This window comes from Triticum dicoccoides, chromosome 5A, assembly GCF_002162155.2.
Source record: "Triticum dicoccoides isolate Atlit2015 ecotype Zavitan chromosome 5A, WEW_v2.0, whole genome shotgun sequence".
NCBI lineage: Eukaryota > Viridiplantae > Streptophyta > Magnoliopsida > Poales > Poaceae > Triticum > Triticum dicoccoides.
The window spans coordinates 542371173-542387642 of NC_041388.1; the positions used below are offsets into that span (position 1 = coordinate 542371173).

The 16470-nt window shown below is 46.6% G+C and overlaps 2 protein-coding genes across 2 annotated transcripts; both read right to left on the reverse strand.

Moving 5' to 3' along the window:
* Positions 1-1269: 1269 nt before the first annotated feature.
* Positions 1270-2742, reverse strand: LOC119302665. The gene is made up of 2 exons (XM_037579710.1): positions 2084-2742; positions 1270-1456 (listed from the first exon to the last, which is right to left on the reverse strand). Exon 1 carries the CDS (start codon positions 2654-2656, stop codon positions 2087-2089), a length of 570 nt encoding a protein of 189 aa, XP_037435607.1. The 5' UTR covers positions 2657-2742; the 3' UTR covers positions 1270-1456; positions 2084-2086.
* A 3633-nt stretch (positions 2743-6375) lies between these two features.
* On the reverse strand, positions 6376-10226 carry LOC119302666 (protein NUCLEAR FUSION DEFECTIVE 4-like). Its single transcript, XM_037579712.1, has 2 exons — positions 8860-10226; positions 6376-7280 (listed from the first exon to the last, which is right to left on the reverse strand). The coding sequence occupies exons 1-2, from the start codon at positions 10023-10025 to the stop codon at positions 6800-6802; spliced, it is 1647 nt and encodes a 548-aa protein (XP_037435609.1). The 5' UTR covers positions 10026-10226; the 3' UTR covers positions 6376-6799.
* Positions 10227-16470: the final 6244 nt, after the last annotated feature.

The window sequence follows — 16470 nt, forward strand, 5'->3', positions numbered from 1 at the left end:
TGTGAGTGGTTTGAGATGTAAATGATGTATATAATTACCTTCTTTGAACTTACACATTACTCAAGCAATTTCCATGATTGTCATAAGCTAGTAAGGATAATCAAAATCTTATGTTCTTAACCTATCCTGTCCGTGAGTGCACTTTCCTGAATTAATTGTGACATCCTATTGTCCACTTTGAACAACTAATCAATCTGTCTAACAACAAAGAGCCGAAAAGAAAGTAGATTTTTTATGTCTACAAACATAGAAATCCCTCTAAAAGGATGTTTCGGGTAATCAAACATTTGAGCAATAACGTTTGGGCAAATTCAACATTTTTACTCAATTTTGACAATTTTCAGTTTTTATTTGAATAATTTTGACAATATAAGGCGGATATATCCAGTTGCCGACAGTAAGGATTTACCCCTTGTCCCTGGTAAATAAAGACGACCGGTGCACGTAACCTTGCTGACCATGGACACTCATGATGTGTGACTGTAAAAAAATAAACGCATGATGTATGAACAGTCCTTGAGGAAAGCAAAAATTGATAATGTATATACAGAGTATGTGATACATATCTTAATTTGAAAAGGTTTTGGATGACCCACTAAGATAAGGTCGTCAGAAGGAAGGAGAATGATCACCTACTGAGAGCCCACAAAGAAAAGTTTTAAATGGCTCGGTAAAGCAAGAAAGGTTTGACAGAATACCGACAGAACAAGTATACAGTAGATTGACCATAACCAGTCAGGCAGTCACACCTCACGAAAAAGCTATTGGTAATAAGCATCCATAATGGATATGATATGAAGCGAACAAAATGCAAGGAGACAAACAAAACCCAAGGCTCCAAGTAAGACTTCAGGCTTCATAAAAGCATATATTGACAAGTAAAGCTTAATAGATCTTTTTACGTGAGGTAATCAGTTGTCACTATAAGGGCATGTACAATGGAGGCAGCACCTTGGTGCTGCCCCAGCCATCCACATAGGTAAATTTGAATGAAGCTATTGTTGTATGCCACTATCACCCAATGGAAGCTACTCTATGTGATGTCATCATCTTATTTTTTCTCTCTCACCTCCTTTCCAACACATGAAACCTCCACTACATTTAAACAATACCAGAATCTATTTGAATTAACAATATCAGCAAGCATACACACTATATCAACAAGCATACACACTGAAAGTTATCGAACAACTTGATTTCCAAACAAAAATCAACAATCTTGATATGCAAACAGTGTCAGTATGTCTTGTCCATGACACTACAAAATCCCATAGTAACAGAATAATCTTAAGGTTTCAAATACCCATAAAGGAAAGATTTGTAAACACACAAATCAAATTTCAGACTGAATTTTTTGTTGTATCCTTTGATTCTTCTCATTCCAAAAAAAAAATCTCACATCTTCTACGCTTCCTGGCACATGAAATCCGCTTTTTTTGACATATATGTAGAACATCTACACGAGAAGCAAGCCACAAGTTAGAGTATAATAACAAGCATGTCGAAAACACAGATTTTTTCTAAGTTGGCCATTTGGTTTGGCTAGAGCATTCCCTGTTAAATTTGCATGGAGCAACTGACAATAGTACAAGTATCCTGCTGTAGTGCAACTACAGTTTTAAAAACTGAAGGTGAGTTTTATAGCACAACCATCATTCTAATTAAAAAATAGCATTTCAAAAACAATAGTGCAGATTTTTGGGTACAGTACAGTGTAGATTTATGAGTACAATGCATATTTTAAAAACAATAGTGCAGATTTCTGGGTACAGTACAGTGTAGATTTCTGAGTACAATGCATATTTCAAAAACAATAGTGCAGACTTTTAGTGGAACATATATGTGGACTTCGTAACGAACACATGCAGATTCTAGCATTTGTTTCTAAAGTACATCAAGTGGTATGTGTTCTAAGTTATTAATCCTAACAAGAAGAGGCAAGGGAAGGAGTAACCTCATACCTTACAGGGAGAACAAAATTAGATCAGGAATAGGAAAATGCAAGAATAGGATACACACAGGAATATGATAGGAATCAAGATGGAGAACAAAGGAATATGACACACACAGGAATATTACATACCTTCTATTCCTCCCTGAAAAGTTGATCCCCCAATCTTGTAACAGCCTTCATATGCATCTCCTTTGCCCATGGCTCCATTCTTGTTGTGTCAGCATTCAACATATCTGTGAACTTGTCAAACAACTTTGTTCTTTCCTCTGCTAACTTGGCCACTGTCCTCTCCTTTGCTGCCTCATATGCAAGTCGATTAGCTTCTACCTTCTGAGCAGATAGTCGACTCTGCAATTCCATCATCTCAGCAGTTCGCTCCTTAGCATCAGCTTGTGCTTGTAGAAAGGCCTCAATCTGTTCTTTCATGTTATTCATCTCAGTAGGTGCTTCCTTATCTTTTCCTGTAGCTTTCTTCGCCCTCTTTGTTCCTGGGGGACGCTGAGCATTCTCAGTTGGTATTGGTGCTGACCTCTTTGTTCCATCTCCTTCTGTGTATACATGAATCTTCCACTTTTGGCTGTCTTTCACAGCTTCCCACCAATGCACATACAGGAACTGGTGCCCATTGCGGCTTTGGTACAGGTCTAGCGCTTGCTGCATCAATTGTTTATCACACCGGCCACTCGCATAGGTATCTCTCATCTGGTTATAGCAGCCATTGAAAGAGGTTACCTTCTTTGTTGTTTTGTACCAATGGTTCTTGAGGTGCTTCACATCCCTTTGTCGGTCACTCTCTGTTCGCGCGCCGCGCCTCCGCTCCCTGGTTCGCGCCCTTCTCTTCTCCCCTTCCCGCCCTTCCCTTCTCTCTTTCGCGCCCTTCCCCTCTCGCTCGCGGGATTTTGTTGGGCGAGTGTGGTCCCGAATCGAGCGGAGCGACGGACCTCCCACCGCGTCGCCCCAGCGGCCGCCTCGTTGGTTTCGTCAGCGAAGAAGCGAGTTCTTCTGCAGGAGCCCGTTTCGATCTGCAAGCCACAGGTTTGGTTGATGTGGCACTCGGCAGGAGGAGGTGGCACATGGGGCGCCCGTCCAGCGTGGCCCATTGGCCATGCCCTAAATCCTTGCACAGCCAGAGAGATGACAACAATATATGTTCAAAAAGCAGATCGATGCCTGAGAAGTGGTTAAAATTTTCTGCTCCTTCATATGGTACCAGCACAGCAAGCCTAGTTGTTTCCTGCATTTCTTTTCGTAGGCAAGCTTGTGAAATAAATTATAGACAAACAATATTGGTAGCTCCTTTTTTTCTTTTGGAGGTATATTTTCCAAAATATCTTAAGTAAAAGTTGCTAGGAATACGCCTGCTAAAGTTGATGTTGCAGTAATAGCACGTGCGTATTACCTACAGAAAATATCTGGTCTAGCTTTATAGATCAGTCAAGAACGTACCCACAGAAATACTTACACTAATAAAAATCAAACCCAGGTCTAGATTAACATAACAGTGACATAACAAAGAATTCTTCAGAGTATTTGCTTACTTTCGCTGAAGACGAAACTTAAATTCCGAAGATGTTCTCATACGATTGTTCGTGCCGGTAGATTATGCAGCAGCTTGGCAGCATGAAGTTCACTGACAGATCTACAATAGCAGATTCCTCAGTATTCTCAGACAGGTAATTGTTTCCAAAGTATATGAAGGCCAACAGCAGAAAACATCTATTCCATAAAGAAAACAGAGAACCAAGTTAAGCAAAAGTGGTGTCTACTTACAAGTAACGTCATTTTCTACTTAACGATCAACCTGTCTCAGTCTCAGTGTTAAATCTGCTTAAAGCATCTGCGAGGAAATTTCGACGGTGCAAATATTTTCCAGCCTGTGCTTTATGGTTGAAGTGCCAGTGATGTACCTTGTTTGTACTGAAGGGATGAAAAGATGACGATAAATAGAATTTCAAAAATAATATCTTGACCCGTTGCGAGCCGTCAAAAGCTCTGAAGATTATGACAGGGGCGCGCTATTAAGAAGCATCAATGGACCACCCTGAGAAATCAGTCTCTTTATCGTGTCAGCGTCCACTTGTACCGAGTTACCAACCGTGCGTCGAATCAGCTTGCACAGTTTCACTGTTTCGGGCACGATATCTAGAAGGCATGTCAATATCTCTCTTGCAGACAAAGGGAAGGATGTGAATATCAACCTAGAGAGCCAAGATATTTCTCAGAGTGGTTGATTGAACATAGGAATAGAGACAAGAAAATCCAGCAGGAAATGGGACTCAGTTGTCTCAAAACCATATGAAACCTCACAGCAAAAATCTCAAGAGACTGAAATGTTAATCGTGGAGGAAAGGTTGCTTCGAGCATCAAATACACCTCAATCAATTCACTCGAGATACCATCCCTTCATCAAGGTAGGTTTTCAGATCACCACCAATCTCAAGGCTGCTGGTGCTTAATAAACCAGGAACCAGCAATCAGCCCTGAGTGAAAAAGTTTAGTTTCAGAAGGACTGCCACTCCTCCCCTGCTACAGAAACTGCAGTGCTATCTGCCCTTGTTCAGGTTATGGTTCCGCATGGACTATAGCTGAAGGAGTAGGATCCAATATGGGATACATATCTTAATTTCAAAAGGTTTTGGGTGGCCCAGCAAGATATGGTCCTCAGAAGAAAAGGAGAATATCTCGCAAAAAAAAAAAGAGAAGGAGAATGATCACCTCCTGATAGGCAGTAAAGTAAGCAAAGTTTGACTGAATACAGACACAAGAAGTACAGTAGATTGACCAACCAGGAGAAATAGTTCAGAAAAGGATACATCAATCAGTGGAGCTTGATGGATCTTTTTTACGGAATTATTCTAAATATTCAGTTTTCAGCAATAAGCAAACTGCAGGCTTGGTCACGAAATAATATTGCAGACTTGATCTGGAGCTGACCTTATTTGACCGATGATAAATGCTTGCATGGTCGAAGGGATAACAGTTATATACGGCCTAAAAGCATTTCGATTCTCGAGAAATGATTATAATTTTATTTTCTTGATATGGTACCTAGTACCAACAGAGCAAGCCTATCTGTTTCCTGCGTTTCATTTCCTAGTGACCAGACCATCATAAAGCTTTGTGGACAACCACAGAAGCCTCTGAAGTCAATAAACAGACAATATATGTAGAGTAGCTGTTTAAAAACAAAATCTTCAAGCCATTTTTCGAAAATATCTTAGCCTCCTGAGTTGACGTTGCGGTAGACAGCACCTTTATATTCCCTACAGAAAATAACTAGCCTAGCTTTATATAACACTCAGGAATGTACCAAAGATATACTTGCACTAATAAAAAGAAAAACCGAGTCTATATTAATATGACAGTCAGTGACATAACAAACAATTCATTAGAGTATTTGTTTATTTTCTCTGAAGAGCAAACCCAAATTCAAAAATATTCCCATACATTTGTGCGCATAAGTAGATTATGCTGCAGGTGAGAATGAAAGCTCTTCACTAATAGGTATAAAATAGGAGATTCTTTGGTATGCTCATACAGAGGAATGTTTGCAAGAATATATAGGACCCAACATCAGAAAACATGTTGTTTATTTTCAAGTATGCCATTTTCTACTTTATGATCGACATGTCTTAATCTCAGTGTTAAATCTGCTGAAAGTATCTGGGAGGAAATTTCAACAAGTGCTTTATGGTGAAGCGCCAATGATGTACGTACCTTGTTAGGACTAGACGGGTGAAAAGAGGACGATAAATAGACTTCAGAATAATATCTGAACCCATTGTGAGCCGCTAGAAGCTCTGAAGATTATGACAGGGGTGCGCGAGATATTAACATCATGAACCACCCCAAAAATTAAGCTCTTTATCTTGTCAGCATCCACTTGTAAAAATATAGCTCAATCCAACAGAGACAGGATATTTCTCCCTTGCAATGAAATTCAGAGTGGATAGTTGAACATAGAAACAGAGACAAAACAATCCAGCAGATAATGGGACTCAGTTGTCTCAAAATCATATGAAACCTCACAGCAAAAATCTCAGACTGAAGTGTTAATAGTGGAGGAAAAGTCAGGTTAAGAATCAAATATAGCTCAATCACTTCACTTCAGACATTCATCAGGGTAATTTTCCAGATCACCACCACCAACCACAGGGTGCTACTGGTGCTTGCAAAACCAGGAAGCAGTGATTAGGCTTGGGGGGAACCACGATGTAGTTTCAGAAGCACACTGTCACTCCTTCCTTGCTACAACAGCTGCAATGTTATCTACCTTATTAGCTGAAGGAGAAGGATGCAGTCTGCAGAGCACTGAATTCAGCAGCTCACAAACAGCACTTCCTTTGGAATCAGCTATGTGATCCTGAAAGCACTTTTTAATTCCATGTACTGAGCCGAGCACAGATAATAACAGACAGACAGGCGAGGAAAAGAAATGCACTTGAATTGATGCGAGCTCTTATGCCGAACAGGCTACAAACACAAATATACTACTACCTCCGTTCGGAAATACTTGGCCTGGTTTTAGTTCGAATTTGAACTATGAACTTCCCTGGCAGTACACAATCTGTTTGTTTTCAGAGAATGAAGGAGCTACCACCGGCCTCTGCATCAATCTATTGCACAGCCATAGTAGCATACAGTATATATCATCCAGTATACCAATTGAATCTATATACTATCCATCTTTGCCCAAAAGAATCAAGGCATGTACATTGCTGCGCAAAACTTTACAGTGCAGACGCTGTTGCTCTTCATCAGTCTGAAAAACTGCTAGTACGTAGGTGCTAGCTGTGCAGCCAGCTGAGTTTCTCTGAGAAGAGAGGCGGCTACCGGCCGGCCAGCTTAGCTCACCCTCTGCGCGGCGGCGGCCGACCTCTTGGCCCGCTTGGCCTGGTGGATCTTGGCGTAGACCCGCCTGGTCCTGAGGCTGAGGAGCACGTCGAGGCCGAAGCCGACGACGCAGGCGGCGGCCATGACGACGAAGACGAGGCGGTAGCAGTGCGCGCCGGAGCAGGTGTTGCCGCCGCCGGGCACCTTGGTGGCCTCCGCGTCGTAGAGGAGCCCCGCCAGGAGGCCCGAGAAGAGGAAGGATCCCAGCGGCAGGTTGAGGATGAGGATGTTGTAGATGAGGCCGTAGTACTTGAGGCCGAACAGCTCCGACGCCGTGGGCACGGTGACCGCCAGCCGCACACCGTAGCAGACGCCCACCACCACCGACCCCACGAAGAGGGACCCCGGCATGCCGAAGGCCATCACCACGTACCCCGCGCACATGAGCACCTGCGACGCCGCGTTCCACACCGGCCGCGGCAGCGCCCTCGTCCTGGAAAATTCAGTATACACTGTCAGAAATTGACATTTTTTTTCGAAACAGAAATGAACAGATTAGGTTGCAAAGAGACTTCATTATATATATTCACTTTGGAAAGTACATAATGATGACCGAAAAGCGAGCAATAATGATAGCAATCTGAGTTTCTGGATCTCTGCGCATACTGATTGACAGTGATCGATGTTCTGAATATTTCTATGTGTGATCGAAAAGCAAGAAAATCAGTCAGTGATCGATGTTTCCAATATTTCTATGCGTGGTCGAAAAGCAAGAAATTCAGTCAGTGATCGATGTTTCCCATGGTTAGAGATTGTCAGAAAATGGCATGAACAGATTACTAATGGTTGCAAACGTCATCTTCATTTACATATTGATCGACCTGGACAGTACTACATCATTAGTGATCGAAAAATAACGATAGTTCATAGTAGTACTAGTAGCAATCTGAACTTCACAAATTCTTTTCAGACTGCGACACGCAGATTAAAGATGATGCGCTCTTTGTTCTTGTCCAACCGGGCTAACCCCCTTCCCACTAATAAAAACATGACGAAAACAACCAGCTCATTTATACAAGAGGTAGTAGCAAGTTGAGGCACGATTTATGCGATCTTGGTGCTGAGAAACCACCACCTACTACTGAACTGAACTGAACTGAACTGAACCGAACCCATATGAAACAAACAGAATTGGCCATAGCTATCAGCCTATCAGGCATAATAAAATATCTCTGCTTCTTTCTACCAAAAAGCGTGAAAGGGACGCGTCGCCCACCGGTAAAAGGCGCCCCCATACACTGCACACACAAGTTGACACTTCTATACCCGTACAGGAGGTGCGGTCGCAAATTCCTCCACGAAGTTGACGCCCACTTTTCTATGCTCCAAGGGCTTGTTTTGTCCGTTCAAAAGTCCCCCACTGCTAAACTTGCAACTACTAGTATTTTTTTTTACTTTTATCGGCAGCACTTTGTCGAACATCTGGGGTTTCTGTAAATAATCCTGGCGTCGGTGAATGTCTTTTTGCCTAAATAAATAAAAAAAATCACCTGCCGCTCACTTTACTCTCCTAGAATAGCCCACTTTGCCGTCTCCTTCGTACTTAAGATACCACCACCACCGCGGCCATTTTAGTCCAGCTTTAACCAGAACATGGCGGTGCCTAAGAAAGATTATGCACAAAATAATCCTTCTACATCTAGAAAGATCCCAATCCCTCCCGCGGACACCACTACGGCTGTATGGAGGCGCCGGCCCCATTCTTCTCAGACCTCTTGTGTACTTCTCACTCACACGACCGAGGCCGCGCATTATCTCATCTGAAAGCAACGGCCACGAAATCTCTGCGCCGTCTATGCGTTTTTATTCTAATTTATTTGATTTTTGGCCAAGAACGTTCACGTGCGATCGAGTGGTGGGGTTCGATTCAATTGTGAGCAAACTAGATATAGATACGGCCCCAGATCCGTACCGTACCACGGACGGAGGTCGTACTACTTGAACGGCAGGGAATTAATGGCGGCGAGCAATCATGGCGAGTAAAGGAGGGGAAGAGTGGTAACGTAACGTACTTGATGAAGTGCTCGGAGATGGTGCCGGAGGCGAGGCGGCCGAAGAAGCCCCATATGCTGGTCATGGAGACGAAGATGGACACGTCGGTGTAGCCCATGGCCACGCCCATCTGCCCCAGGTTGTTCATCACCGCCAGCCCCGTGCCCACGCCCATCAGGAACGACGAGAAGAGCACCCAGAAGTCCACCGACCACAGCGCCTCCGCGATCGTGTGCTCCTCCCCCAGCCGCGGCCCGCGAGCCTCCTCCGCCTCCCCGTTGCCCTGCGGCTGCGTCGCCTCCTTGGAGTCGAGCAGCAGGGGGGCGGCCGCGTCCTCGGCGTCGGCGTTGGCCGCCTTGCGGGACTTCATCCAGGACGTCCAGCCCACGTACGCGGGCACGGCGGCGGGCGCGGCGAGGAGCACCATCAGCACGGCCACGAAGACGGTGGAGACGAGCCCCCCGCCGCCGCCCACGCCCGTGAGGTCGGCCGCCAGGAGGTAGAGCGCGATGGCGACGGCGAGCGTGCTGATGGCCGCGAAGCCGCGCGCGTCGGCCTCGTCCCCGCCCGAGTCGGCGCTGGCCACGCGGCCCTCGCGGAGGAACACCATGGCGACGGCGCAGACGGCGGCGGGCACGACGGCGAGCATGACGAGGAAGGAGGCCGGGTCGTCGGCGAAGAGCGCGGAGCAGACGTCGGTGAATATCGCGGTGCTGAGCCCGACGTAGCCCTTGAGGACCCCCGAGACGGGGCCCCTGCTGCCCCGGAAGTTGCGGATGCAGGTGACGAGCACGGCGGTGTTCATCCAGGTGGTGGAGTTGCCGCCGAGGCAGAGGCAGACGCACATCTGCCAGTAGGGCAGCGGCGAGATTGTTTTGGAGACGACGAGCCACTGCGCGCCGTAGCCGAGGAAGCCCTCGAGGGAGCCGATGGCGAGGAGGAGCCAGGTGGGGAGGCGGTCGGAGGCGAGCCCCGCGAGCAGGCCGAAGGCCTTGCCGACGTCCTTGGCGACGGAGAGGCCGTTGAGCTGCAGCTGCGTGAGGCCCATGAGCGTCTTGATGGAGTCGGAGTAGTTGGAGAAGGTGTAGTTGTTGCCCGAGATGCACTGCACCCACACCGCCGCCACCAGCCCCAGCCACCGCCCCCACGCCGTCCCCGCCATCGCGTCCAGCGCCGTCGACACCATCGCCGCCCCCGCCGACGAGCGTACTACTACCTACTACGGCTCCGCTTTCCCTTGCTTTGGCCGCGTCTGGGTGGCTGCGTCGTCGGGGCACGGGCGGGAGGCGGTATGGGAGGGAGGGCGGGAGCGGGGGCGGTGGAGGCGCGTTGCTTTCCGCGCGTGTCGCGTCGCGTCAGTGGGACGGGGCGTGGGTGGGGGGTTTTGGCCTGGGAGGTGACGCTAAGATTGGGGTTTTAGCGAGGAAGATGGGCGGTTGATTTTATAGGCAGCGGGAGACAGGGGTCGGAAGTTGCTTCGGGCTCTTGGAGTCTTGGGGAGCAGGCGGGACATTGTGGCATTGACGGCGGTGATTTCTGCGGGTTTTGTTTGGCCCTTTTCGGGCGAGAGGCGACGGTAATTTTGGAGTGAATTGACAGTGAATCGCGGCGACTATTTGGCACGGCTAAGACTCTGATTTGTTTCCCTTGTTAATTAATTAATTTTGTGATGGAGATGTGAACGAATTTGCTGTTCCATCATCAGTTTTTCTGTTTGCGGATTGGATTGTCGGTTGCCGTTGTATTTGGCGGGGTGGGGGTGACGTGTGCGCAATTTGTAGCGTACGTGCGTGAATGATGGAGTGAGGTTGGGCCCAAAATGGTTGGATGTTGGTCACAGGGTTGGCAAAGATGGCAGATATACTCAATCCTTATCGGGATAACTTGGGTTGACCACATTTCTATATCGAGACCGGTTACTATTGCATGTTTTGGGTCATTGCACATCATGCACGTTTGTATCCAATATCATGGGTTGATGGATGCATTTATGGCCCCCGCATAAAAGAAAAGATGAATGCATTTATGTAACAAGTACTTGGAGTAGTCGTATCTAAATGATATTGCCAACGACGTGGGTTTATGGCTTAGAGTTTAGGGTATAACCACTCTTTTCTTTTCATTTGCCCGTATTCCATTCGGAATTATAATCGTCTAGCCACTCATCCTGAGAAAACAAATATAGTCGCCTAGCTCCTGGGGCCTCGGCGCTATTTGGAGCTTGCTTCCTCCCTACTGCAGGCAAAGGGATCTAGTCGGCTGTACGTTAGACTTCCCCACCCTCTTGAAGATTTTGGATGCTATAAACGAGAAACACCTTTAGGAATCGGTTCGATTCAGATTATGTAACTTTCAGAATGATCATATTATACGTCACCTAATTTGGACTCGCCGATAAGGTTGTTGTAATTTTTTGAAGGTTGTATCTTCTTATGTGGCATGACTCTTCAGACTATTTCACCTTAAAGTAGTATATTGACGTAGACCTCCACCCCGCCCCTCACCCATCACGGCGGTTAATTGTTGATTTCTTATGGCGGAAAATATGTGAAATCAATAGCAAAATGATCCAATACTGTCTCATTTACTATGCATGTGGATGTGGGAGAAAAAACTTTATGCTCTTGCGTCGACTTTTACATGTAGCCATGTATGGCAAGGAGATTGAGACGGAGTGAGGCTGAAATTGTACGCGAGAGAGATCTTCGATCATGGAAAACCATGGGCCGTGGAAAGATCTGAATGTTTTGACACGGTTAGAAAATGTATCGACCACGCCACGAAAACTAAAAACTCATGAAACATTAAAGGACAAATTAGACTGAATGCAGTTTTCACAATATATGTGGACAAATTTCTAACCGTGTCAAAACAAGATTTTCGATAGATCGATGGACAGCACTTGGTCAACGTGCATGGCACGTAGCTATATTCCCGGTGCAAATAATACAATATCTCTGTGACTCTGTCCCTCGGAAGTCATCACTCGCATAACATAACATGATTGCTTTTCTGGTTCGGTGCAAATCATATTACTCGCTTTTGCCAGCAGAAACTTGCTTTCCTTTTTGGGTCTAAAAACTGCTGAGGCCTCCTTTGGTTCATAGGATTGGAAAATCATAGAAATAGACAAGTCATAGGAAATGAGATGACATGCATCTCAAATCCTATGCATAGGAATTGAAAAGGAGATACTCTTTGATTCACATCATAGGATTTTTTTCATTGAATCTAGGCTAATGTTTATTTTCCTACGAAATGTGAAGGATAGGAAGAATTCCTCCATAGGAATAAGATTTCATTCCTACAAACCAAAGAGCTCTGAAGGAATTTTTCCTATAGAAATCCTATTCTATAAAATTCCTACAAACCTAAAGAGGCCTAAAACTTGTTCGGATTGTAGACTTGAGCTTTCGTAGTACACGTATACAACCATTAATACGCACGAAGCGTGTGAAACTTGTAGTGGCTTGCAAGCAAGCATCGATCATCTGTATCTCCATCCCTGTCTCATGTATCATCGATCTCCTTCGCGTCGCTTGCTCATCAATGCACATATATCTAAGGCCGGCCCGCCCGATCAAACTTCGGAACGGGAAACTCACATGCTCCAGCTGTGCAAATTAAGCTGTGAAATCAAATTTTATATGTAGACTAAAGAAAATGAAGGGAGTATATCCCAAAGGCATAGTTCGTATCCCAAAGGCACAGACAGTTGCTAGCATTGGTCAAAGACGTTTCATGTTCGAATTGAGGAGCGTGACTCCCAATTTCATTCAATAGGTCAAGGTCGTGGTGTTCATTTTAATTTATAGTCTCGGCTCCTTCTTTGCTACTCCCTCAGTTTTTTTTTAGTTTGCATATAAGGTTTGGTCAAAGTTAATCTTTGTACAGTTTGACTAACTTTATATTAAAAAATATAAACATTCATAATATGAAATCAATATTATCAGATGCACAATAAAATGTATTTTATACTATGTAGTTTTAGTATTTTATATATTTATATATTTTTATACAAATTTAGTCAAACTTTATGTAGTTTGACTTTGACCAAATTTCATATGCGAAGTAAAAAGAAACGGAGAAAGTACTCTTTTTAGCCAAAAACGGAAAAGTGGGCACTGCGAAGAAAGCAGACCACTTTGCCACTGGAGGTTGCCCGGGAGGAAATTAATTCAATAATTGCATCATTGTTGAGGGAAAACAGCTGCATCGTTAACTAAGAGCATCTACACCCGGGCGCTTTAAACCCGTCTTATACGCCCGGGCAAACTGCCCAGTCACTAACCGATCATGTTTTTGTCTAAGTTTTTGTGACTTAGACGGCTCACTTAAACGGGCCTTAAATGCTCGGATTGAGCGGCACCCTCATATCCAGCCCAAATAAATGACGGATATGGGGGCGCATGGGCACGTCCGTCACGTAGGACTGACTGAGAGGTCCCACGCGGACTCGTCCGAAAACCTGGCGATCAGGTTGGACGCCTCATCCGTCGCCGCGGTGTGAACGACGAATGGCGCCGCTCTGGCTCGCCGCCCGAGAGGAAATCGGTCTATTTAACCCGGCCGAAGTCCCACAACCCTAGTCCATCCACCTCCCCTCTTTTCGCGTCGCCAGTCCGAGCCCATCCACATCCACTTCCTCCCTCTCCTGCTCCGGCGCTCTGCCATGGTCCGGAGTAAGATCACCTACTACGCAATGCTCACGCCGGAGGTTCGCGCCGAGATCCAGCAGGAGATTCGGGCGAGACAAACTATGCGCGCAGCCCACGTTGTTGTCGGGCTGTCTCCGGACTCGCCGGAGCCAGAGGAGGACCAACCGGGGGAAGAGGAGGAGGAGAAGCTGGTGCCGATGAAGGCCGAGGATGCGGAGGAGCCGAAGAAGCTGTTGTCGAGTTTCAACATGGAGCAGGCAGAGGCGGAGTTCGCCGTCGCCCAGTCTGACGAGATGACGGAGCAACAGACCATCCTGGAGTAAGGCCAACCGGGCATTCAGGTTAGAGCGCCCAGTTTTTATCCGACAGCCGAGGGCGTTAGGGAGGGGGATACGGCGGCCCAAAACACATTAAGGAATCGGTTGGACGGCCGAGAATGCGTGAGCTTGAGAGCGTCTATAGCGTGCTTGGTTTCTTGTTTTAGGATAGGTCAAGGTCGTGGTGCATTCTTATTTACAGTCTCGCCTTCTTCTTTGCTAGTACTCTTTTTAGCCAAAAACGGAAAAGTGGGTACTGCGAAAAAGCAGACCACTTTGCCACTGGAGGTTGGCCCTGAGGGAAATTAATTCAATAATTGCATCATTGTTGAGGGAAATCAGCTACTCCTAGATTAAAAGCTACTAGTAGTGCTGAATAATTACTATTCGTTCCACACAGTTACTCTAGATGATGGATGCTGAGATACGAAGCGAAGCTGTGTCTTGCAAGTGCGATCGACCTACTCCCTCCGTTCGAAATTACTTATCTCAGAAATGGATGTATCTAGATGTAGCTGGTAGGAGCACCGTGGCATATACTGCAGGTAGGTGCGTCGTGCCGACCACCGCCCACGGTGCAAAAGGTGCCGGTACCGATCATGGCCCGGTCGGCGCATGTATAGGTCACCCTCAGCTTCTGCTTTGGCACGTTTTGCTTTTGAGTTTTGATGCACCGACGCGGACGGAACCGCGTGAAGCACGCCTCTCGCGGCGGCAACAGTGCCAGCCCCAGGTCTGTCTCACGCGTGCACTGCTGGTCTGGGTGTGCCGGACTGGTCCAACGGCGGAGAAGAGAAGCCAACTTGGCCACTCCCACATCAATCGAGCACAGGCCCTTAATCCGGCTGACCTTGCCCAAGCCCAAGCCAGAGCCAAGGCCATGGGTCGTTCAGGTTACCGCGGCGTCCATGCGTGGTTTTCGACCTCGACGAAAACGTACGCGGCGGCACGCACACGGCAATCCCGCCGCCGCCGTCACGAATTATTGGACGGCGAGACGGACGTGCATGATGCAGCCGCCAGATGCAAAACCAATGGCTCAGTTCGTTCCCGTGCACCTCTGCTCTTCTGTTTATGAATATAAGAGACGTGGTTTTGTAGTTGAAATTATATGGTAGAACATGCAGCCCAGACCGACCGATGGTTTGCGATAATCTTTAGCTGGCTGCACTGGGAGTAGCTGTTGGCCGGATAGGCCAAATGTTAGAGAGAGCGATCCATCTATCCTCGGGTCAAATCACACGTCCAAATACAACGGCTCGCAGCGGAAGTCTCTCCACAGACAGGACCGGGTAGTGCGACTAGTGAGGGGGACGGGCCGGAAGACGTCGGGACAAACAAACAAACAATGCAAGCGGCTAGAACGGCTAGAACGGCCTCGCACACTGTCGCATTGGTTACTAGCCGGCGGGTGGTGCCGATACGTACGGCGCACATGCAATGCGAGCGGCGTATCCTTACCAGACCGATCGGGACGTCTACGGCCCCGGTCTGATAAGCCGTCTGAGTGTTCGAAATGATGCCACTCAAAGTTGGCACGCCTCTCTACTGTACGTAACCTGCATTGCAGTCTGCCTCCGACGACGACGGCGGTCGTGATTTGTGTATTGATTTTCCTTCCTCGTCAATCAATCCGTGGTGGATGCGTGCGTACGTCTTGTGTACAAAGGCCAGCGTATCACAGCACGTCCAACGCAGTCGATGTCAAGTGTGGTCCGAGAGCGACACAGATGGACGGCCACAATGCCGGCGCACGCATCTGATGGATCAGACCGCCACGCTTCGCGCACATCCTGTGCTAAGCTTTTACTTCGGCCGCGGCCTCTTCTTCCTCATTTTGGCGGGAAAACTTCCCGTCGTCGTAGCACCTCCTCGATTCTATCCTAATCCAAAACTTCGTACCGAACCCTAAATGAAATGCCTATACTACTACAAATAATCCCACGTGTTCATTTTTTCTACTAAGAAAATAAATCGTTGTCACAAACTTGTTCAAGCTAAAGATCACATGATTTGGACACTGATACGGTGGTCGGTGTCAACGCAAATCGCAAGAGGATGCCTGCGCGAGCCATTAGTGCAATCACTGTCGCGCGGTACCAATGTGTACGACTGCAAGGTACGTACACAAGCTAGTACAGCCACACTACTATGCGAGACTCAGGCGAGAATCCGACGAACTTCTCTAGGTGACTTAAAACTAGTGACTTATAAGTCACGCCTGTTTGGTTGTCATTTGATTTATAAGTCATCTGATCACACCTTTTCACCTTATTTTCTTATGTAAAGATAGTGGGACTCACGCAAAAAGGGGTGACTTATAAGTTTTAAGTTGAGTCAATTACACCGGTGGTGCTAGAACTTGACGTGAACGGACACTTTGATGCTAGAAGTTGCGGCATACATCAAAATGGTGCAAAAACTTGGCTTCAACCTGCAAATACGGTGCAACTCTCATTTGTATACGGTTGTGACGGTGATGAGGCATGACACCGTGGCATAGGGCCCACCGTCAATGACTGCATGGTGAAAACTGGAAGTGTGGCGTGCTATTTTTGCAAAAAAAAAACCTGTGTTTTTTCTCACGAAAAGGCCCTGACAAGTGTGTGGCATCCAGTCGGTCCCACTTGTTAGTGGAACATCACAAAGTTTATAT

Coding starts and splice junctions, on each gene's coding strand:
- LOC119302665 (XM_037579710.1), bottom strand. CDS start 2,656: ATGAGAGATACCTATGCGAGTGGCCGGTGTGATAAACAATTGATGCAG.
- LOC119302666 (XM_037579712.1), bottom strand. CDS start 10,025: ATGGTGTCGACGGCGCTGGACGCGATGGCGGGGACGGCGTGGGGGCGG. Junction 7,281..8,859: donor ATCTCCGAGCACTTCATCAA/GTACGTTACGTT, acceptor TGAATTTTCCAG/GACGAGGGCGCTGCCGCGGC.